Source organism: Cyanistes caeruleus, chromosome 13 (assembly GCF_971803275.1).
Source record: "Cyanistes caeruleus chromosome 13, bCyaCae1.hap1.1, whole genome shotgun sequence".
Lineage (NCBI taxonomy): Eukaryota > Metazoa > Chordata > Aves > Passeriformes > Paridae > Cyanistes > Cyanistes caeruleus.
Window position 1 is genome coordinate 8,691,581 of NC_141713.1, and position 23,120 is coordinate 8,714,700.

Consider the following 23,120-nt stretch of genomic DNA (forward strand, 5'->3'; position numbering starts at 1 on the left):
AGCTCTCATAACAATCTAAACCTCATCAAATTCTACTTGCTAATCTTCCATACCTTTCTTATCTTGGCATGCTAAGTAGGATGAACATTAGTAACAGCCATACCAACCCTGTCCTGTGCTGCTGCTGCTGAGGCTTTCCCCCTAGAGTATAACGGCAATGATCTCTACCTTCCATATGGCACAAGCCTGTCAGAACAATCTTCCTGTACCACATATCTTACAAAGCTTAAGCCTTCTCTCAATAAGAAGTCAAACAAGAATTTTTTCATGTCCCAGTGTAATTCTTTCTCCATTTAAATGTGACACTTCAGAAATTCATGATGTGTGACTCAGAGCTGAAGAATCCTTGTCTTTGTTCAAGAAAATCGATTCCATTCTTTCTGTGGTGTTCTTGAGGATATTCCACTATTCTTCTGCTTTCCAGCACCTCCAGCACCTCCAGCCCTGAGCGTGACTCTGAAGGTGTTAATAACTCCCACAGAACTGAACAACTTAATATTGCTGTCACAAGGAAGGAGAGAAGAATGCTTAAAAGTGCTGCATGATTTAATGCTCCCTGTGCATTTCTTCTCCAGAATAAGGGGGAACATGTAACATCAGTACTCAAAATGCGAATTCCATTTTTCTTCTCTTGAAAACCCTACATGCCTCTCTGAGCCATATTCTACTGACTGCAGGGGATTCACCATAAGTAATAAATGATTAGCAAATGAGTGTTTCAGGACTAAATAACAGAGGTATTTTTTTCCTTCTCTAATAGAGAGCAGATGAAGAGTCTTTTAATTAATTTGGCTTCTATCACCCACTATTCACTTCTACTGACTATTGCTTGCTGTGTCTAGAGGCCCTGGGTTACCCAGGCATCATTTTCTCAGACCCTTCCTGAGATGAGGTGGGCTTGGTCTGGTCTGGTGGACTGCCAGCTGGTCTATGTATAAACAAGCAGATCTCCTGCACAGTTTGCTTCTCACAAAATCAGAAACTTTCACACAGCCTGAAAGAACAGAAACCAAAGAACTGGTAAGCAGTACCTGATACCAGGAGCATAGATGCAGCAAACACTATGGAAGATGTCTTTTATCACTTAACTGGAGTGATCTCAGACTGAAATCACTCCAGTTGTTGGAGAACTTGGCAGGAAAAGATATAAACTCCTTCAGAGAAGAGCAGGCTCTGCTGAGTGTGAGAGCTGCAAGAAGGACTTCTGCTCCAAGAAGCATTCCATTACATCTTCCCAACAACCCCAGAACCCTGGGAAGCACTGAGAACTACCAGTGGGGCTGGTATGAGGGTAGAAATAGCATCTAGAATAAACTAGAATAGAAAAGGGCTGACTTCTGATGAAATAAATATGGGAGCTAAGCTGACCCGACAGCATGGCTCTGCTTGGTTCTAGAAACTTCTGCACCCTTTCTTCCTTTGAACCTTGACCCTCTGCTTGAAGGAGGGAATGGGAAAAAGGTAATTTTTCTCCTTTGGTCATCAACAGAATATATTTTTATTAACTTGCCTTGATGCAAACACCAGTTAGCTGGCCCTTTGGTACCAGGACAAGTGCTATGGCAACAGACTGTAATGTCTCAAACACAAGCCCACAGGCAGGATGGAAAACCAAAGCCAAGAGAGGAGACTGCATTTATTTAGATATTTATGTGTTCTCCTCAGTTTTCATACTTCTCTCTTTCTGTCTTCACAGCCTTCTTGCTTTTGCTGCACATCACCCAGGTCATCCTCAGAGCAAGCTGGGAAAGGGTCTGTTCCATTAATACAGTGTGTGCTGCAAAATGCAGGCCAGCAAAGGCTCCCAGAAAAACAGACCTAAGGGCAGATGATGGGTGGAAAGGTCCTTCTGTAACATCTGATGTGCTGAATTGTCAATCTAGGGCAAAGCTTGGTCTTGTGCCCTGCTCCTTGAATCATCCTTGCTTTCCAGCTTCTGCCATTTTACTGGTTTCAAAGGGAATATGCTGCTGGGAAAATGAATTACATCTACTATAAATATTTTTAGAAGACCAAGGCTTATATTTTTTAAAAGACCAAGGGTAAGGTACATCAGAGCCAGTGGAGTAAGTTTATGTCAGAGAGATTCTGGCCCTTTCTCTGTTAGAACTGATGCAGAAAAAAATTGCTCCTTGAAGAAAATCCCCAAAGACTGTATTCTCTTGGAAATCCCAGCCATTTCACAGTCATAAGACCAGAAAAGCTAAATATTTTAATACATTATTGTACTGGTGTTAGATATATTTCTTTTCCTTTTTTTTTTCCTTTTTTTTTTTAAACTAGCAGTCAATTAGCTCATTGTCATGCACTGGGTAAGTGAGTCCAAGACCTTACTTGAACTAGCCTTGTATAACATTTCAATTCAGACAATCTAACTACTGTGTCTTACTTTAAGAGTGCACAAAAGTTTTTCAGTTTTCCACAGATGCCATGGTTACCCTTATTTCTAAATAACATCTGGAATTAGATGTTTTGAGATGGGACTCTAGGCTAGAAATGTCTAATGAAAGCATGAAGGAAAAAAGAATCTTTTAAATGGCAGATAAAAAACATCCTCAGAAGCTTTGCATTTTGTATGACAAAAAAACAGGAACAGGAAGAGAGAGTTGGCCTGGATGTACAAATTACTTTTCCAGAATTAAACACAAGAAAAGTTAATCTATTCTCACCTGTGGAAAATTCAAGAAGGCTCTTAAACTCTAATTTTTTATCTTTCAGCCAAGCAGATTCAGTTTAAATAAAAATTTTGCTTTGAGTGGAACTTACAATGCAGATAAGAGTTTCCCCAGAGTCTTGAAGCACTTTGTGAAAAAGCAGAGAGTTTATTCACTGGCAGCAAATATATGCTTAAATATATGTTGTAATAATGAAGAGACAAGGTTGACCGAGGATCCACATCAAACCTGGCAACCTTCTTTTAGCAAATTTTCACTACTCACTGTATTCAGACTATAAATCACCTTTCAAAACAAACAGGACACTTTAAAAAGGAGAAGGATGCAAAAATAAGTATTGTCTTTACTCTTGGAACCATCAGCAGTATTTATATGCATAAAAAAATCAGAGAGGGAAAGAAAATTAAAGAACTAAAGCCAAAGCAAATTGACTGTGGGCACAAGAATTGGTCAGACATTTATTTTTCTGAAGAACAGCTTTTATTAATTTTCTGTCATGCTGCAATAACTTGGATATGAATATAATGATCTATATCCAGGACCCAAAAAATACAGATGTTGACAACATACAGATATTTGCCACATGTCCACAGACCAACAAAAACTTTATTTCTTTAAGTAATTCATCTAAATGAATTTCAGCAATGATTGAGACACAGAGAAAATTGAAATGTGTCCCAACTGGGTAAGATGACTACATATCTAAACAAAAATTGTTCCCAAGATTTTTTCTGCAGTGTACAAGGGATTTAACCTCTACTGTCCTAGTGACTAAGTGCATGCAGCTTCATATCAATTTTGATTTGATGACATTTCACATGGATGTCCCAATAAACCCAGAATTTCCAGCCTGGCATGTGTCCCATTGTACAAAATACTATCCTATCCCCAAAGGACTTACATGTGCTGCAATGAAAAACCTCAGAGCCAAACCCACTGCTCTCTGTGATGTCCTGTGACACTGGGCAGAGGCACATCACTTTTAGACAATTAATTATGAAAATATTTATAAACACAGGCTATAGGAAATGTGTGACTCAGCTTTTAACAGTTGAACAGTTGAGTTGGGGACAGTCTGAAAAGGCCAATGAAAATCAATAAGAAAATGAAGTGTGGAGAGCAGCTGTGCAAAGTTGTGTGCATGTGTCTGACAAGTGTCTGTGAGAAGATATGTGTATCTTTCAAGGGAGTATTTCACAAGAGTAGGGACTCCTAAGAAGAGATGTTGGCAAGTCCAAACTTGAATTCTGACTACAGGAAAAATAAAGGAAATTACTTTTTTAAACACTGAGTTTTTAATAGCATTGTTCTTTTACAACAGCCCCAATCTAAAAGCAGCTGACATCTCAGAAATACTCAGCCAAATGGCAGAACAATTTTCTACCTTTAATATCTATGTTACATTTCTCATGTTTTACAACAAGCACACTACCTTACAGAAACCCCTGTGAGTTTTAATGGATGCTCTGTGTATGCAGAATCTGGCCTGTAATGTCATAATCATACCTGAAATAAAGGACAGTGCAAACAAACAGAAAAGGGAACTCACATTTTTTGCTACCCAAGATCTCAAATTTTAAGGCATCAGAATGTTAAGCTTTATTTTGTTACCATGCCGAAGACTTCAAAGAACTGCCAAAAGACCAAAAGAAAAAAAAAAAAGAACATAATGTAATCCTGATTTCAAGTAAGCATTTCCCAAGATATTTATCTTGGGTGAAAAGTAAATATAAAAGCTCCAAAACTAATATTAGAGTTCAAGCCAATTGGTTTAAGATAGAATCCTGTCTATGCTTATATCCTTACCAACATATTACTCACCAGAAGAATTCTTCACGAACAAAAAAGGCTTCGTAAAATTCAGACACTCCTCGTTAAAGGCAGACAATCTGGAATGTAAGCAAACCCACAGAGTTAACGAGTCAGTCAATACAAGTATAGCCCTTATCCATTACCTACTGAATACAGCCTGCAGTGAGCCCAGGGCCCCAAGTTAAATATTTCATTCATTCACAGCCTTAGATTTACTCTGGCAGGTTTCAGAATGGGAGCCAGCCTCTGGCAGTTAGCCTGAAAGATAATGACCTTTATTGACATTGCTGTAAATTTGCGTTTTGTGTTTGCTGTCAGTCAGGTATGATGTGATCCCTATTGATTTGTGGTAAAGGAGCACAATGATTCTCATCCTCAGGGCTGGATGAGCTCTGCCTAGGGCAGAAATGAAGCCATACTGATGGTGAAAATGGCTACACACAGCTTTCCTTGTGCTCTCAGAGGACTACAGATTACTGGAAATAGTTTATGCCACTTCGACCAGGGACCCTGGGAGCAACACAGACAGCTGACCACTGTTATGTTTTGTGGCCTGTCCTAACATATGAAATTTGCCTCCCCTTCAGAAATCTATACCTCAGTCATACAAATCTCTTGGGAACAAGCCTGGATCCAGGATACACTGAGAGCCCTCTTCACTTTGTGGAGTATGGAGAGGCTGGCAAGGGCAGAGGAGGTGGGTTCAGTTGGGAGCAGAATGAGTGAATACTTGAAACAGGAGAAATACTAAGCAAATGGAAAAGAAATCGTGTGCTAACCTTCCAGCTTTCCTCATCTCTTTAGAATTTTTAGGTATATTTGTGCCACAGGAGTGTATTTCCTAGTCTAATGTGTTGTGCTTCATGCATTTAGTTGCTCCATACTTTGCTTTCCATGTATGTCTCAAAGCACTACTTCTCCTTCTGAATGGCCCTGTGTTAATGATTCAAAACTGCATTAAAGATATGCTTACAATGAGTCCTCCAGATGCAATGCAGACTACAGCAACTTCAACCAGTCTGGAGTGGACAAAGAATTTTCCACTGCTGCAGACCTCTCTGGTCCCCTGCCCCCACTTAACAAGTCAGCAGCAGGGGTGGAGCTTCTAGTGTTTTGTATACACTTATTTTACTTATTTTCCATTCAGACCTCTTCTGTTTTCCAGAGCATTTAATTTTCTGGCATGTGTTTACTTTCCTCCTTGTGTTTTCTTACAATAGTTAGCACAGGCAAAGTTTACTCAGTTACGATGAAAAGTCTGTTATCTGTTCTCTTCCCCTCATGCAAAGGGACACTATATTATAATTCTTCCCTCTTATAACCAGAAGCCACTGAAGTCCTAAGGAAAATAAATTTTGTAAAAAACTGACTCTCTATTACCATCATTTTTTTCTCAAATGGACAGTGTTAAAGGCTCCTGTTCTCCTGGGAGGCAACCTGGTTCTAAGCCTTTCTTAAAAGGGCTCAGAATAAGTGTAAGTAACTTTTAACAGCTTCAGTACATTTTCGCTCATGCAACCTTTCATCTTCTGGATCAGGACAGCTGCATCTGCAGGCTGTGTTCAACGCCAGGGAATAGCAGCTCAGGAATCAAGCTCTCTAGGAGTCCAAGATGTGCATCTTTCTGGAAAGGGTTAACAGGCAGCCACGTTCCTGCTGAAGGCCCAGCAAACAGGTACAGTACATGTGGAGTTAGCAAGTTATTACAGAGACATTTTTTTGCACGGACTTTGCACAACTAGCTTTCTGTGACAAGCTATGCCTTGCAGCTCAGCTCCAGAGAAAAGAAGTGATGTCTGGGAATCATTCCTTACATCGCTTCCAGTTGGAGACACAGGTCAAGATTCTAGAAAAATAAAACTTCCACCACTCAGGGATCTAATGCTGCTCAATTACACCAAGAAATAAAACCTGGAAGAATGAGAGAGTGTACATAACATCAGGTTTTCCAACAGTGATGCCTTGTTAAAGGGCACTCTTGTTAGAGTGGCATCAGTCCCGCAAGGCCACTGGAAAGCAATGCAAGCCAAGGTTCCTGACAGGGAGTAAATGTAGTCTTCAATCAATTTTTGAGTGCAAGATAGTGAGAAGGGAGGTATATCTTGCCTGAATGTTAGCTATGTGATCACCAGGAGCCAGTGATCACCAGGACTAAGCACAGAGAGCAGCAATGGGAAAAAATCCTAGCAGGGGATGAGGTGTGTCACACATCCAGGCACCTCATGGCAGGTCAAGGCAAAGGGAGAACTGCAGCTGGCTCCTCAGATAGAGAGACAGGCAGCACATGGAACAGGGCCATATTATTCTGAGTGAAATAATATACAAATGGTTGTTTTTTTCCTTTAAGGGATGGTTGCCTGAGCCCAAGGGATGAACTGTTAACACTAAATGTACAATCACTGAAAGACATGTCCAGAAAGGAGGCTGAGTCTCTCATTCCCCCAACAACACGGCTGGTGAACATCATGATGGCTCACAAAGTAAGCATGAGCAACTGTGGGGTGATTGGACATTTACTTTAGAGAGGAGGGGAATTTGTTCACCAGATGTTTGAAGAACATGGTTTTGCCTTTCCTGACAAAACCCAAAACCTCTTGTGGTCAGACTCTGGTGACTTTCAGCATAGCTTTTTCCCAGATAAACAGAGGCTATGGGGAGGCCGAGGCCCTGGGAAACTCTCACAAGGGCTGTTCAAACCCTTCTTTTAGAAACACACAGCTTGCCAACGTTAATTTTCCATTTAAAAGTTGAAGAAAGGCAGAAATGGATTTAAGGTAAGATTCATGAACCCCAGAAGGCCAGAGAGCAGGTCCTGTAACAAAGGTCTGTGGATCTAGGTTCTATGGTTAATAGCAAAGACTTTTCAAGATAGCTAACTTGGTAAGAGTAACACTGCAAAATAATTTTAAAAAATCATCTTTAAGGATCTTCTCTGTATTTCTTATTCTGAAGAGTTCCCTAAGGGAATGGGACTGGAAAGCCCAAGTAGGATTTTGTTACTTGGCAATACCCCCACCTGCTGTCCAAGAGGAAAATTAGCATTCCTTATCTCCAAACAGAACTCCAGAAATCAGGATTCTGAAACTGTTTGTCTTGGCTAGCTCCAGTTAGATTAGAACATACAGCTCTGCAACAGGAGATTCCAACTGGAAGGTACTGATTTTTTTGAAAACTCTAAAACTTGGACCTCAGAGGTTTTTAAATGCTCAGATTGTATTTTGACTAAAAAACATCCCTCTGAATCAGAAGACACCTATCCACCATTGCATAGATGGGCTTAAGAATTTTCCTCTTGAATTTAACACCTCCCTAAGGTGCTTGAGTAGCTGAAAAGTATGAGCTATCTCCAGAAATTAGACAAGCATGGCTATATTTTACCCATCCATCAAACCATTAATCTGTCTGGACCAACTGGGGGTGTCCAATCAATTTTCTGTTCATTCTGTCTAAGGACCTGAATCTATTTTTATCTTATTCCTTTCCTATAATCATTTTTGTAGCAAACTTGAGCTTCATTCCCCTTTATTGTCCTATTTATTTTAAATAATGAATTTTGCTCCATGTTTTTGTTCTTTTCTTTTATTCAGATGAAATCTGTGCAAGCCAAATTAGATTAAGTTTGTTTTTTAAGAATAGATCATTTTGGAAACTTCTTGCATAGTGATGGGTTTTGTTTGTTGGGTTTTTGTTTGTTTTGTTTTAGGAAACACTAACACAAAAGGAAAGGCCTTTGGAAACACAGAATGGTTTTCTGCACGGTAAGGCTGCATGTCAGCGGACTCGCAGTAACTCCACCAGTAAGTCACAGAGCAATAATCTGTTTTCTTTTAATGCTCAGGGAATGCAGATCACAGGCCCCCATTTTGTGATGGTACTGTGGTGCTAAAAGAAATGTTGTCCAAATTTATTCTGGGATCCTTAGCTAAGATTTGCTGATGCATAAAATCATCAGCTTCTGTATTCACAACATCCTGCAGCCAGGTTTGGTGCATAAGGTTTGCATTTTATGGTTTGGGGCTTTTTTAATGGTGTATTCTACTTTTTTGGTAGGGAATGCTTGCTTTTGTACTATATTTAACATTAATGGCTATCCCTAACCTGACAATTGGAAACATCAATCCCTTCACAAAGAGATCTACAAAGGGAAAAAACATTTCTAAGTAACATTTACCTAAAATGCCTGTGCATATGTGTGTAACCCTTGTGAAGTAACACGCTCTGTCCCCACCGCTGGCAGGTGTGAGCCCGTTCTGGGCCGGGGATGGGGAGGCCGCAGCGCCCCTCAGGGACCGACAGCCCCTCAGGGACCGACAGCCCCTCAGGGACCGACAGCCCCACACCCTCCAGGCCAGCCGAAAGTCACTGTCCCAGCAGCTGGACTGCCCGGCAGGGAGAGCCCCGGTAAGTGCCGCAGGAGTCACCTGAAGCACGCAGCGCTGTGGCCAGCAGGGCCCTCTGCATGGCCACGGCAGAGCTTTCCTGCCAGAACCCACCGGCCCTGCCGGCCCTGCCGTGCTCTGCTTTCCGCCCCCATCTCCTCTCTGAGGGGTGGGAGAGCGGGAGAGGCTCCGTGCCAGCAAACCCCCATTTCTCCAGCTTCTCCCTCGCATTGCCCAGAGGGTTTTACGGTGTATCTGAATTCCCAAGGCTGGTTTACACCACCCACTCTGAGCCCGAGTGCTGCCGATCTTCCCCAGGCACCGGCGCTGGCCCAGCCACGGCCACAAGCGGGTACTGACTCAGCATGGTCCCCACGGAACGAGACAGCTGTGAACACCTGCTGAAGGAGGCTGCAGACTGGCTCCTGTGCTCTCCATATGGATGCCAAGTGGCCCATCAGAGGCTGGGAGAGGTTGCGATGTTTATGGCCAAAGGTCCCCAAATTCAGACCTGGAGGAGGAGATGAAGGCAAAGCTCCTCACACTCAGCTCCCACCTCCCGCCCTGCTTCTCCCTGCCTTTTCCTGGCCCATCACTCACCCTGAAGCATCCAAGGCTTTAACATGAATAAGGAAGCTGTAAACCAGAGCACAAACCCCAACCAAACCACACCTGAGTGCACAGACAGATCCGCAGGGATTCACCGGCCTTCCTTCTCATCAGAGCTCCTGCAGGGCACATGCTGCCCATTTGACGAGGCTCTTTGGCAGCATCCTGGCTTTGGGTCTTGCTACCCACCACAGACAGAAATAAACAATACACCTCTTCACACAGAAGCAAAAGAAATTTGAAAATTTCCCATTTCAGATACAGAAGACCCATACTGGTATAAACAGTCACCCTGGTCTGACAAAGGAATGCATTTTGGAGGAATGCATTTTATGTCTTTGATGTTGCACACCTGTTTACCTCTTAATCCCATTCCCAATCCCATGTTGAATAGATAATCTGGTTTTCATGTCAAAACTGAAACTCTAGTATATGCAGAAGCCAAAATTTTCACTGATTTTCCACATTCTTTAACATCTGTTAGTTTCACTTTGCTGCATTAAAAAAAAAAAAAAAAGTGTTGAACTCTTTCAGATGTGTAATGATTGCAATTAACTCTGACCCTGCTGAACTTCATGCACAGTTAGCTTTGGGTAATGACTTCTGTCAGTGCTTAAATTATCTTGTAATATCCAATTGCATGTTGAAATAGGAGGTTTTCATTAAACATTTCACTGAATATTTCATTAAAAGTTCATTAAACTGGGGCAAATCTCAGAGGCTGAATTTAGGAAATACAGCACAAATTCATATTTTGGGGGAAATGCTGAAAACAGGTTTGGTATTTGCCAAGATAAAGTTTTTAGTCACGAGATGAAGGAAAGATTTTGAATGTCTTGATTCTAGTTCAGTTCTTGAAGGCAAAAATGATAATACTTGTTTATATCCCCTAATGACCACAAATGGGGTTTTGGCATGGGGACTCAAGCCAGAGCACAAAATATTTTTTTGCACCATTGCACCACTTCAATGACAAACATCTTAATTTTTCTCCAATTTAGTCCCTACAGGACAAATTCAGTGAGCAGTGATTTTCTAAATAACAAGTGGCTTATGAAAATTAGATTTTTTTTAAAAAAAAGAATTTTTAATATCATCAGTTATAAGGAAGAAAATTTCAAATAAACAAGTTTGCTGCAATGTATGTTCAAAAAATTCTGCTTATGCATAAAAGAAAATGGTGGGTTTTGTTGTTTTTTTTAATGTTCACAGGCAATTTCAAGGCCATCTAGATCCCTAAGTACAGCACAACTAGTGCACACATCCTGTGGCTCACAGGCTTCAGTAATCTCAAACATTGTATTGATGAAAGGACAAGGGAAGGTAAGACTGGCCCTATTGATTTACCGTGAGTTTTACTTCATCTCACAAATGTGATCTGCAAAGTCCAGAGAAGTGACTGCAGGTATTAATATTGCCACTTTTGGGCTGCCAATTCATATCCAAGCAAAAACTAAAAAAATAATTTAGACACCTTCCTATGTGCATATAATAGTGAATTAATTGATTGTAACAAACAAAAACCAAAACATGAGTGGATTCTACTGAAATTCCCATTTACTCTTACTACAGGAATGTGTTTGACTATTTTTTTTATGCATTATACTACTCCACTGACAATACTTCCCATGTAAGTAATGCAGAAGAAACTGCAAATGAATGAGAATTATTATGAGAACTGATCATGTGTTCTCACACACTTTTTCTTCCATAAATTAGGGTTTGGGCTTCAGTATCGTTGGTGGTAAAGACAGCATTTATGGACCAATAGGGATCTACGTAAAAACCATCTTTCCTGGTGGAGCTGCTGCTGCTGATGGAAGGCTACAAGAAGGTGGGAAATACCTCTTCTCTCCCTTTTCCCACTTCCCAAAAAATGGCACTGAAAGACTGATTGAAGCTGAAATGAACCATGACTTTTACACCTGCATCCATTTTTGCATTTGAAAGAGTCCTTTTGAGTGCATGTATGTTATCATGTAACTTATTGCACAACAATAAGTAATGTAATTTTTTCTCTATCAAAACAGGTGATGAAATCCTGGAATTGAATGGAGAATCCATGCATGGATTAACACATTATGATGCTTTACAGAAGTTCAAGGTTATGTACTCTCCTTCCAGAACAACCTGTTTTTAGACACAATGTGCATGTAAGCTCAACCCATTCACTCATTGTCTGTTCCTTCTAGCAGGCTAAAAAGGGTCTTCTGACACTTACAGTCAGGACAAGCTTCAGCACACCTCATTCTGCTTCCAGCTGTCAGTCACCCCTCTTGTGTCAGTCACTGGGCTCCAGCACATGCATAACCAAGGAAAACAGCTCTTTCAGCTCAGAAAATGCAGCATTCTCATTAAATCCTACAAAGCCCAATGACAGGGTCATAATGGAAGTTACCCTAAACAAAGGTGAGTGTTGACATTAACTGAACACTGCCAACAAAGCATTGACTGAAAAACCACTGTTCATTTGCTCTCTGAATGTCTTTCCTCACTAACCTGATTATTTCCCTGAACTAAGTTTTTTTAATACACTAAATTAGATCTTGATGCCTGTCAGTGCTAACAAGTATCTATCAACAGCAGGATTTTGAACACCATCTGTCCTCAAGAGCCAATCATTGAGTTTTTTTCTCTCAAGCATTAGAGTCACATTCATATCCTTCATGTGAAAAAGTAAAGCTCTTGTCAACAAATGTGTCTTATTAAGCAGACTGTGCAACTCTTACCCATAATTATGCAAGCAGTTAATTTCACTCTTGAAAAGGCTTAAAACCAAATAAAATAAGTATCTATAGCTTCTTGTAGTTCTTTCACCTCCTCTCCAACTGTCATCATCTTCTATTTATAAACAACCACTGGCACAATTAAATACACTTTTAAATATGGGAACATCAAAGCAACAAACAAAGCAAAGCCTCTATGAGGTGCCAGTGACTTCCCAAACACACAGTATGGGATCTGACATCAGTGACTGTCCAGAGCAAAGAGGGCAAATTCACAGAAGTCTGAAGTTGTATTATATAAAACAGAGGGAGGACTGAAATTATATAGCTAACAGTAGCCATATATCCTTAATTTTAGCTCCTTGTTTTTTTATTCTGTCTCCTTGTAAAGTCATTTGAATTCTTCTGTAATGACAGATAGTTTGCAAAATAAACCTGCATTCCATTCTGTCTGTTACACTTTAATCATGAGGGGGACAAAAGCTCCCATGACAGCCCCACAATAAAACAAAAAGGTATAGAAAAATGCAGTGGAAGGAGCAACAAATACTGAATGTGCAACATTTATGAACATAAGACTTTGGTTCTGCTTTGTGCAGAAAAAAATAATTAAATTAATTTTTAGAAAGGTTCTTCAATGGTTTGCTTTGACTGTTTCTTATGTCTTTTTAAAATGATTATTGTTCTTTCAGAGCCAGGTGTTGGCCTTGGAATTGGGTTATGCAGCATCCCTTACTTCCAGTGTATTTCAGGGATCTTTATTCACACCCTCTCACCAGGCTCAGTCGCACATATGGATGGGAGACTCAGGTAAGAAGAGAAAGGCTGGCTGTCTTCTGCACAAGTTTCTCACTGATCTGTGTTATGGGTTTATTTTTGACCTATTTGTCCAGGAAGAAATATTGATTTCTGGGAATTTGAGGTTTAAAGCACGTGTGCTCTACAAATCAGTGACTTCAGTCAGGCTCTTAATGTGCGTGAGAACTAGAGCAGAGTAAGGTTATCTTAGTTGACATCTTGACATCCAACTCATTCCCATTTCTGTAACAGGACAGAAAGAAAGATTACATCTGTAAGCAAATTAGAGGTCAACCTTATGAATTTGCTTTTTGTATATTTTCAAATGGGTGAGACAAGGTCAGGAGAAAATCTCTTTTGTTTACATCCTTTCTCTTTTCCAAAATATCTCTCTAGGTGCGGAGATGAAATTCTTGAAATTAACGAAACTTCAGTACAAAATACAACCCTTAATGAAGTTTATGCTGTGCTAAGCCACTGTGATCCTGGTGCAGTACAAATCATTATTAGCAGACACCCTGAACCACAGGTAGCACAGTCCATTTTCTTTCTGACTTTCAATATAGCATGTATTGAGAACTAAGAGGGAGTAAGTGCTAATCTAATACAGGTGGAAAAATGTTAACTACAAAAATGCTGATCTCTTTATGATCATCACTGCACACAAAAAAATCTGAGATATGCACTCTAAAGTAGAATCATTTAAGATTTGAAGATTGCTGGTGACAGTCTTAGATGAGGTTCTATGCAGCGAATAAGGAAATTACAGAAATAACATTTAAGGAATAACCCAAAATATAGTTCTTATGTAAGAAAGAATTGACAACAATAAGTAAATAATTTGAAAGAGGGAACATACCTCCCTGAAAAGAAATAAGTGTTTATACACTTGTCTTTCAATAATTAAAATTTAGGTCTTGCCCTGCCAATATTTATAATTAAATTAATATTGAAGTAAAATGTTTCATGCTTGCAAGGTTTTTCTACAAAATGCTTCCTAACACCAAATACTGTATAGATTATTATCAAGTTTAAATTGTTACATAAACTATGCTATATTGAGTTACCTTATACTGGTAAATCTAAGACTCCACTTCTAGTGAAATCTGCAAAAGAATGTTTATCTTTGAAAGGTCCCATTTTACCTAAACAGCCACTAAAAGCAGCATGTCCATATATATACCTCATATATACTGGGATATATACAATTATAATGGTGTGCAATTAACTCACCTCATGAGAGTAAAATGGCATGATATTTCCTAGGTGTCTGAACAACAGCTAAAAGAAGCTGTTGCACAAGCTGTGGAAAGCAACAGATTTGGAAAGGAGAGACACCAATGGAGTACTGAAGGTAAGGGAATAAATGTATTCACTGAGACATGGTGATTTTGTCTTAAAAGATGTCAAGGATGAGTACATGGTGTACTAGAATCCTTGAAAACAGTCAAGTAACCCAGAGCAGAAAGAAAGAGGAGGAAACCTCACAGGACAACCCTCCTAACATATTTCCAACATTACCAGAGTGATGAGAACAGACCAAGTCCGTCTGATTACCAACAAAAATTGTTGTGCGAATTTCCTCTCACAGTTTCTCATCCTCTCCAATTCACAAGCTCTGCTTAGAGCTTTTCAAGCAATGATAAGACTATGACAACAAGAACTGCACAATGAAGGTGATGTCCTAGGGGTAAACTTTGTTAATCCCTTATTTGTGAGGAAAGGCATATGCAGTCATGGCTGGGGCTTTTAGCCCAGCTCAGGTATGACATCATCTCCCAGAAATGCATTGAATGATCCTCCTTTGAGTGTCTTCTAAAGGACTAATAGGTAACAGTCATCATCAGTAAAACTATAGTGCTGACATACCTATATATAGGGAAAATGTTATTTGGGTGTTCAGGAACTTGGCTGTTGACTTTTGAGCCTACAAGCCTTCAATGCATAAATCATACCTTCACATCCACTGTGGATGATATTTAGCTGCAGATTTCATCAGCTGACTCCTAGAAGCGAGCACTTTTTTTGTACTGAACAGACATTTTGAACATGTCCCTGACCCAGGTGTTAAGAGGCTGGACACAAGCTGGCACGGGAGGCACCCCTGTGAGAAGCACATGGACAGGAGCACGGGTTACTGCAGCCGCAGGGCAGAGCGGCTCATGACCCGCTCCAGCAGTGACAGCAGCTACAACCCCCGGGCCTCATGTGCCACTGCTGCTGTGCACCAGCTCACGGACTTGAAAGCGAGAGTACACAGTGTAGATGTACCAATCACACGGCAACCTGGGCTGCTGTACTCATTCTCTGCCAATAATTCAGGGAGAAATTCCCCTCCAACCTGTAGCGAAAGCAGTCGAGCCTTGCAAAGTACTAAGAAGTCATCAGAGATCCTCGTTAGAAAACCTAAGTCATCGAAGCCCAAACCTCCACCAAGAAAATACTTCAAGCAGGACTGCACGTGTGATGACCAGGGTAATGCAGACAAAAAAGAAAAGCTTGTATCACAAGTGGCTGCATCACCTTCTGCAAGGGTTCAGGTAAAGTAAAATTTACAACATTTTTCTTGTGTCTGCTTATTTGTGAGGCAGGGGAAGGAGGAAGGCAAAGTGGCTTTGCATGGCAGCAGGAAGAAGGGTAAGAAAGAAAGAGAAACACATGAGAACTGGGGGAAGAAGATGAGGCTCTTCTGTTTTGAAAAGAAGGTGTGTATCTTAGTGAAAGCAGTTTAGTACAAAATGCTATGTTCAAGATAAGGTTAGAAGACAGAGTATTGTCTGAAGAAAATCTTCCATACTAAGGTATCTGAGTTAAAATCCCAGTGAGAGCAGCTGCAAGAACGAATCTGATCCCTGCCCCTCCTCATGAGCGTGTGCCACTGGTGGTATCGAGCACACTCTGGTTCTGGGGTTATGCCCTAGGCTGGGACTGGAGGGGTTTACACAGCCTCTGATGCCAGCTTGGTGTGGCTGACCCCAACTACCTGTGCCACAGAGTCATAGCATTTATGAAGTAATCATGAAACAATAATTTCTTTGTTTCTGTAGTGGATTTTTATTGGAAGCACTGTTATGTACAGCAGGGAATCTTGGGCTCAGATGCATTACTTGAGACCAGGAGGTATTAAATAAACCCATTTAAATTGTAGTGCACATACTTATTTGTTGATGAGCTACAGTATTTGCAAAGAGTGTACTTTTGTACATTACTAAATTTCAGTTCCCTCTCTTATCTAAGGCAACAGAGAGTGTTTCACTTTTGCATGAGCGTGAAGGATTGTGAGATTTGCATGTTGAAACAAAACTGTGGTTTGTTTAAAACTGAAACCTCTTTCCCCAGGTTTAGTAATATGCCAGTAGAAATGAACTGTTCTCAGTTCAGTGCAAAGAAAAAAAACAACAAAACCCCACAAACCCACAAAACTCCAAACAGTTCCCAAGCTGCAAAGATCAATACAAAATTATATAGAGCAAACTGAAGTCCACATATAATGTTACTATCCAAGAAAATATCAGTTAAGCATCTTAGGTAAGGTCACTTTTACCATCCCCTAAGTAGAAACCACTGCTAGAAAATCAACTTTCCAAAGTAAAATTAAGGGAAATAAGTACTTGTTGAACTTATCACTCCCTGAAACTTCTTATTCTTAGTAATTCTAAATAATGGTGAGAAAAAACTAAATCTTAAGGTCAATAAAATCCATGAAAAATCAAGGTTTGTTTAGGAAGACAACTTCCTCCATTAAGACAGTCTATATATCTATATGTACCCAAGAAAGAAAGTTTCTTGTCAGAATGTATTTCAGATCATTAAGAGAAGGTTTTATTAGTGCTTTTAATCTTTTTTTTTAACCTTTATTCCCCACAAAGTTTGTATTGGTCGGTCTGAGGCCCGCGTACCACAATTTTATATGGGGTTTCTGGATTATTTCCAGATTCATATATTTTTTCAGACTTTTTTCAGATTCATATATAGTGTGGTTTGCATAATTGCATTCTGACACACTTCTCTTTCCTGTTTGTTCAGCAGGAAGTTGGAGAACCAGTGCTAGAGGAACATCAAACTGATGTAACTCACGGTGTCTTCACCACTTCTCCTACAGCATATGATAAGGAACCCTCAACTGCTGCTCCAGTGGGCAGAGATCACGAAAGAAAAGAAAAATTAGGTATGTTTAACTCCAAGAACTATTTTTTTTTTTCCACAGCTAAATAAATAGTATTTAGTTTGGATTCCAAAATGGGTACTGAGCTGACTTCACTTTCTCCTTAAATGTAGTCTTCAAACCAAAACTGTAAATTTTGGGGCGAACAGATGAAATTTCAAATTATTGATTAATCTCTGTACAGAAAGGGAAAGTAGATCAAAATCAGCATAAGAGATGATTTACTGTATGTTTTTAAATTACTGATTAATCTTTGTAAAAAAAGAGAAACTAGATAAAAAGCAGAATAAGAGATGATTTCTTGTAAAAATTGTTAATGGACAGGTACAATATTGCTGTTTTGCTTCAGATGAAGCTGCTTATTTATACTGAATATCTGATATTAAAGCTCTTAGTTTTTAGCACTTCTAAAGGATATTTTTATGCACAATTTCAAGGCTCTGGTGTTGCAATGGCACAAACCAGTGACAAATTACTTTTCTGCTGTGCTAGTTAGAATTAAGGAAACTTAATGTTAAGGGAACAAGACAATCTCAAGAGGTCTCTTACAACATAAAGGCTTATGTAATTCTGTAAGTTATAGCTCAGATCACTAAAAAAAATAAAAATGTTGCCTTAAAAAAGAAGTTCACACTGAAGCAGAAAACAGTACCTGTTTGCACAAACAGAAGTTCGCTGCCATTCAGCCTAACCATGTCTAACATTAAAATTCTTAATTGATCTGTGAAGGAAAAAATATTCCCATATTAGAATCAAGTATTTACTTACCAGAAAAATCAACTGGAAATGCCTGGGGAAATTTGAGGAAGCATAAATATCGAAGATCTTCCTATGATAGTCTTTTTAGAGTAGGATGTACTTATAAATGTAGAAAATAAAAAATGTTTTTAAAAATAATTTACTGTAGCACCAGCTTTTTCTCCAGTCTGCAAACATTGCAGTTTTAACTTTCTCTTTTAGCTGTTACAGCCTGTATCAAGATTTCAGCATCCCAGAATTTCAGTATTTATAAACCTTTAAAAAAAGCAATCTTGTATTTAAGTGTACAGGAGCCTTGTTTTTCCATTTAATTTCAATGTCTGGATTAAGAATTTAGAGATCAAGAGTTATGAATTTTTAAAAAGTTTAAACTTTCTAAAAACTTTAAAAAAAAATCTATCAGAGGCTTGAATGAAATTCAAGCTTAATGAATTAGTAATGATGCAGCAAGAAGGGATGGAGAAGCAGACAGATGGTTGTTTATAATCGATGTCTCTTTATTACAGGGACTCCACTTTCAGCAGTACAAAGACCTGTACTTAAAAGACAAGCACGGGTAGATTATAGTCTTGATACAACAGAAGACCCCTGGGTTAAAATTTCTGACTGCATAAAAAGCTTATTTAATCCTACCATGAGTGAAAACAACGTCCACTTGGATTTACAACCTGGCAAAGACAAAAAAAAAGAGAATCAAAATCGAAGCAGCACAGAGACAGTTCTGAAGAAATCAGAATCAGAATTAGCTGGTTCCAAAGTTCTAAAATCAGATGAAAATGACACTGTGAAAAAGGGTCCTCCTGTTGCACCTAAGCCCACCTGGTTCCGCCAAAGTCTGAAAGGACTGAGGAAAGCAAATTCAGATCTAAAACCACAGGCAGATCAAAGTCCTCCCAACCATGACAGTATTTCCAGCAAAAAACTGCCATCCAGCTTATCGCATGTGTCTCCTGGGGGATCATCAATAAAACAAAGAATAAGCTCATTTGAATCCTTGAATGCTCCACAGTCACCTGAAAAAGCCCCCCGAAGGTTGAGCCTAAAACCATCGGTGCAGAAAGAACCTTCTCCCACTGCAGCAGGGGCAGAGGCAGCTCCAGTGTGTTCAAATCAACCCTTCCTCCACCATTGTGAAAACAGCCACCAACAGCCACCTGTGCCTGTGGCTACAAAGAGCCTGGATAGAGCTTCCTCTCGCAGGGAGGGTATTGCAGCCAGCTCAGAGAAAAGCAGCAATGCCAGCACTGAAAATTCATCAAGCCTCTTAACTCCAGGAGCCACTGCAAACTCCCATCTTGTGTCGGTAGCAAAAGCACACAGCCTAAGGTCACGAAGCTTCCCTCTTTCTGCAGCCCAGGCTTGTGAGATAATGAAGCCGTGTGATGAGAAGTGTAACAAAATCTATTCCATCAGCAGCCAGGTGTCATCTGCTTTAATGAAATCATTGCTTTGCCTTCCTCAGTCCCAAGCCTCTTCTGGAAACAGTGCATGGGAAACTCTGGACACAGTGTCTCAGTCCTCCATGGAGGAGGATGGGGCTTCCATCTCACCTGCAAGTGAGAATCATCACCTGGACACTGGGTTTTCCCTAAAGTAAGATACCATGTTTAAAACTCAGATTTACAGGTTTACTGATTCACTGACAGATTAAAGTTCTAAGGTAGCAGCACACTTATAGAAGTAAAGCACAGATTAAGTTAAGAACTTTTGAGAGCATCAAGGTTAAAGGACCCATGACTTAATTTTGCTCCTAATTTGAATTATGTACATACATGCATATTTCAAACATGCTCCTCCAGCATTATTTCTAGTATCTCCACGATAAAGCAGATTTAAGTGTCTTTGCCTGAGGCCATGAGATTATTCTTATTCTTTTATGCAATGGATTCCACTTCCTTTAAGTTAACACAATTAATTTCCATTTGCCATTATATATTTTTAAATATATTTTCCATTATAATAGTTGTAGGAGTTACCACCAAATTACATGCTAATAAAATGAAAAGGTGACTGCTCCAAAATTGCCTTTTACTTAGTGGGTATGTTCTCTCATAGCTCAATGTTTCTTTTTTGTTCTTGTCACAATGGGACAGCCTCTCAGAGCTGAGAGAATACACAGTGAGCCTTGCAGACAAAGGGAAGGAGGAAGACAAACAGCAACAGGGCTCACCTCAAGCATCCGGTGTGTCAGGGCAGTCAGTCATCTCTCTGCTTTCCCCTGAGGAGCTGGCAAAGCTTATAGAGGAAGTCAAAGCTCTAGATGAAGAAACCTTAAAGGTAAACCTGCTTTTTTCATGAGTTTCAGAAAGCTGTAGAGTGAATGTGTCTAATTTATCTTTGCAACCTTATATTTTGCTTATACCACTAAGTCTCATTAAAAAAATGCACAACAGATTTTCCAATCATTGTGCCATATCTTTTGGGAAGTTTTTGACTTTATTCCTTTCTCTGTCTAGGAATTTGATGATATTCATGTTACAGTTTTGCATAAAGAAGAAGATACTGGGCTTGGATTCAGCCTGGCAGGAGGCATTGATCTAGAAAACAAAGTGGTAACAGTAAGTAGCATCTTAAAAAATACTCCCAAATCAATGTTCTATCTAAAAATACATACCTTACTGATTTTCTATTACAGTTTTTGGCTTTTAGATAATCAAAGCAGGCAGCTGTACTGATAGGGTTGGAAGGACCATAAGGGTGAAAACTAGTTCCTTCTGCACCTCCTTCCCCAACAGATCTGAAAGCTGAGGCAGAACACACAGCCCTTGGCAGGAAATAACAACACCTTACTCACGTGCTTACAGAAGACCATGCAGGATGGTCTGGAGGAACAGGGTGGGTGAAAACATATCAGGGGACTGGAAGTTAGAGATAGGTCTCACACCTCCTTCCTCTCACAAGCAGAGCAGCAAGAGGGTCAGGAAGTAGAATATGCAAGATACACAGCACGAGCAGCACGGCTGTACTACAGCCAAACTGCTCCCCTGGCTGCTTGAGGAGGGATGTGCACAGGAAAACTTCTCCATGCAAATTTATTCAGTCCTCCATCCTGAAATGTGATAGAAGCAAAGAATGCAAAATGCACATGGTGTAAACTGTTAACTAAGGGATTTAGTGACTTGTCCTTGTTTTCTCTTCCCTTGTGTGTGTGTGGTGACTGGGCTCTTCAATAGGTTCACAAAGTATTTCCCAATGGACTGGCCTGTCAGGAAGGAACTATTCAGAAAGGAGATGAAGTACTCTCCATTAATGGGAAGTCTCTGAAAGGTGCAACTCACAGCGATGCCTCAGCAATCATGCGACAGGCCCGGCAACCCAGACAAGCTGTGGTTGTCACCAGAAAATCCAAAGATGGAGAAAAAAATCACAATGTTTCAATCAGTTCTAGTACATCATCAGTAGCAAGCAATGCCTCACAAGAGTCTGGTAAGTTTACTGGCATTATCTTGCAGCCCCCACCTGATAAGTGTTTTCTCATCACCTGAAATCTAGGTGTTCATAAAACCAGAAGTGGCTGCATAAACTGTGAACCCTGATTAAAGACAGCACAGTTAATAAAACATTCCTGAAATAAACACTGAAATATTTGAAATACCATTATTGAAAAGGGAAAAAAAAATCAATGGATTTCTAACTCCTTAAAAAACCCAAGCAAGTGTAATTCTTCATATGAATTTCTGTAGATGTACAAAGACGGTTATTGTAGCAACACATCTAATTGAAGGTATAATGACTGCTCAGTGAACAGTGATTCTTTATTCTAATATTGTTATATGACTTGTTCTCCATGAAAGAGAATTCCAGTTTGAACAAACAATGTGCTGTTGTTTGATATAGCAGGTGGCTACATCAGAAACACAGCAAGGTTCGAGTTTTGCAGAATATTTCACTTTCAGAATTGTTTGGTGTTTTGGTTTGGTTTTGGGTTTTTTTCTAAAGCATGATTTGGAGATCTGTAGCTTTATTTTCATACTGCAAATTAGCAGCCTTGTAGTCAACAACAACTTCATAACTAATACAAAGTTATGTATTTCCCTTAGATTTTGTTAATTTAACAGATTTTTGTAATTCCAATAAATGTCTTACATTTCCATCCTCCCATTAATTCAAACATAACTTTCCCCAGATTCCCAGAGGGCCTTATATGAGAAAATGAGAAATTAAAAGCTTTCATTTTCTCTTTCATTTGGCAGTTTATAAGACCTTTGCAAACAATCCAAAAGTTAATATTTTGTAACAGATGTTTGAGCTTTTTAGACTGTGTGCTGTCCATGTGGTAACTTTCCATTTGTTTGCAGCCACTGGAGATACAATCTGCACTGTAACTCTAGAAAAAACATCTGCTGGTTTAGGATTCAGTCTGGAAGGAGGCAAAGGCTCTATTCAGGGAGATAAACCCATCATGATCAACAGGATATTTAAAGGTAAACACACTTAACATGTTCCCAACTCAGGCAGACTTGTGGGGTTCATAACTGAATGCTGATTTATAACTATGGAAATGTTATTTTTTCAAATGCAGCATTATATTGTTTGGTGCCAGTAATTTGCTGCCTGCTGGGATGAGGTGGTTTATAACATGCTGATGATCCATTCACTAGTAAATGAAGGATCCATTAAAGTTTCTTCCATGGAAAGAATTAAAACAAATTCTTTTTCTGTCCCCAGGGACTGCACTGGAACAGAGCAGCCCTGTTCAGCCTGGTGATGAGCTCCTACAAGTGCACACAAGTGCCATGCAAGGACTCACTCGTTTCGAGGCATGGAATGTAATCAAGGCATTACCTGATGGGCCCATCACAGCCATCATCAAGAGGAAGAATCGTAGCTCTGTTACCAGCAAGTCATCTGAAACTTTGTAAGAGGAGGGATTAGACTACTGCCAATATTCAAACAAAGGATTTTATTACTTGCAGACACTTGGCTGGTACAGTAATATACTCAGAAAGTACCCATGAGGAGTACACTGGAACTTACTGCCAGTTACAGAGAAAACTGTCTGGGATTAACTAAAATTATTCTTATTTCAGTCTTCTGAAACAGATGTTACAAAGCATATAATTATAAAATAATGACTTTGTTAATAATATACTGGTTGTAATAAAATACATGACAGCTATAGTACTCTCCTATTTAAAGTTATTAACTTAACAAGTATCAGAAGCAGATCCTGTGCTAAATTTTCAGTGCTACTCTC

The 23,120-nt window shown here is 39.7% G+C and overlaps 1 protein-coding gene and 1 long non-coding RNA gene across 11 annotated transcripts in view; one reads left to right on the forward strand and one right to left on the reverse strand.

The window, feature by feature from the left end:
• Positions 1-9,637, reverse strand: part of LOC111934066 (uncharacterized) — a 36,811-nt gene extending 27,174 nt beyond the window's left edge. For 4 of the 8 annotated variants that reach the window (XR_015275939.1, XR_015275936.1, XR_015275937.1 and 1 more), the window contains exons 1-2: positions 8,659-8,747; positions 4,497-4,564 (exon numbers count right to left, since the gene is read on the reverse strand). This is a non-coding gene — a long non-coding RNA (uncharacterized LOC111934066). Of the gene's footprint in view, positions 1-4,496; positions 4,565-5,084; positions 5,167-5,266; positions 5,421-8,658; positions 8,748-9,153; positions 9,217-9,538 lie in introns of those variants that run through there. The other 4 variants (XR_015275940.1, XR_015275938.1, XR_015275935.1 and 1 more) reach the window with 3 other exon arrangements.
• Positions 1-23,042, forward strand: part of IL16 (interleukin 16) — a 38,450-nt gene extending 15,408 nt beyond the window's left edge. The window contains exons 4-22 of one of the 3 annotated variants that reach the window (XM_023933918.2): positions 6,026-6,162; positions 6,835-6,967; positions 8,191-8,284; positions 8,725-8,888; positions 10,688-10,798; positions 11,195-11,309; positions 11,506-11,579; positions 11,671-11,884; positions 12,894-13,011; positions 13,396-13,528; positions 14,266-14,353; positions 15,064-15,539; positions 17,026-17,167; positions 18,430-19,516; positions 20,017-20,200; positions 20,380-20,481; positions 21,097-21,349; positions 22,222-22,347; positions 22,592-23,042. In XM_023933918.2, the coding sequence (XP_023789686.2) occupies positions 6,026-6,162; positions 6,835-6,967; positions 8,191-8,284; positions 8,725-8,888; positions 10,688-10,798; positions 11,195-11,309; positions 11,506-11,579; positions 11,671-11,884; positions 12,894-13,011; positions 13,396-13,528; positions 14,266-14,353; positions 15,064-15,539; positions 17,026-17,167; positions 18,430-19,516; positions 20,017-20,200; positions 20,380-20,481; positions 21,097-21,349; positions 22,222-22,347; positions 22,592-22,785 (3,945 nt within the window). In that variant the 3' untranslated portion in view covers positions 22,786-23,042. Of the gene's footprint in view, positions 1-6,025; positions 6,163-6,834; positions 6,968-8,190; positions 8,285-8,724; positions 8,889-10,687; positions 10,799-11,194; positions 11,310-11,505; positions 11,580-11,670; positions 11,885-12,893; positions 13,012-13,395; positions 13,529-14,265; positions 14,354-15,063; positions 15,540-15,586; positions 15,705-17,025; positions 17,168-18,429; positions 19,517-20,016; positions 20,201-20,379; positions 20,482-21,096; positions 21,350-22,221; positions 22,348-22,591 lie in introns of those variants that run through there. The other 2 variants (XM_086849548.1, XM_086849549.1) reach the window with 2 other exon arrangements.
• Positions 23,043-23,120: the final 78 nt, after the last annotated feature.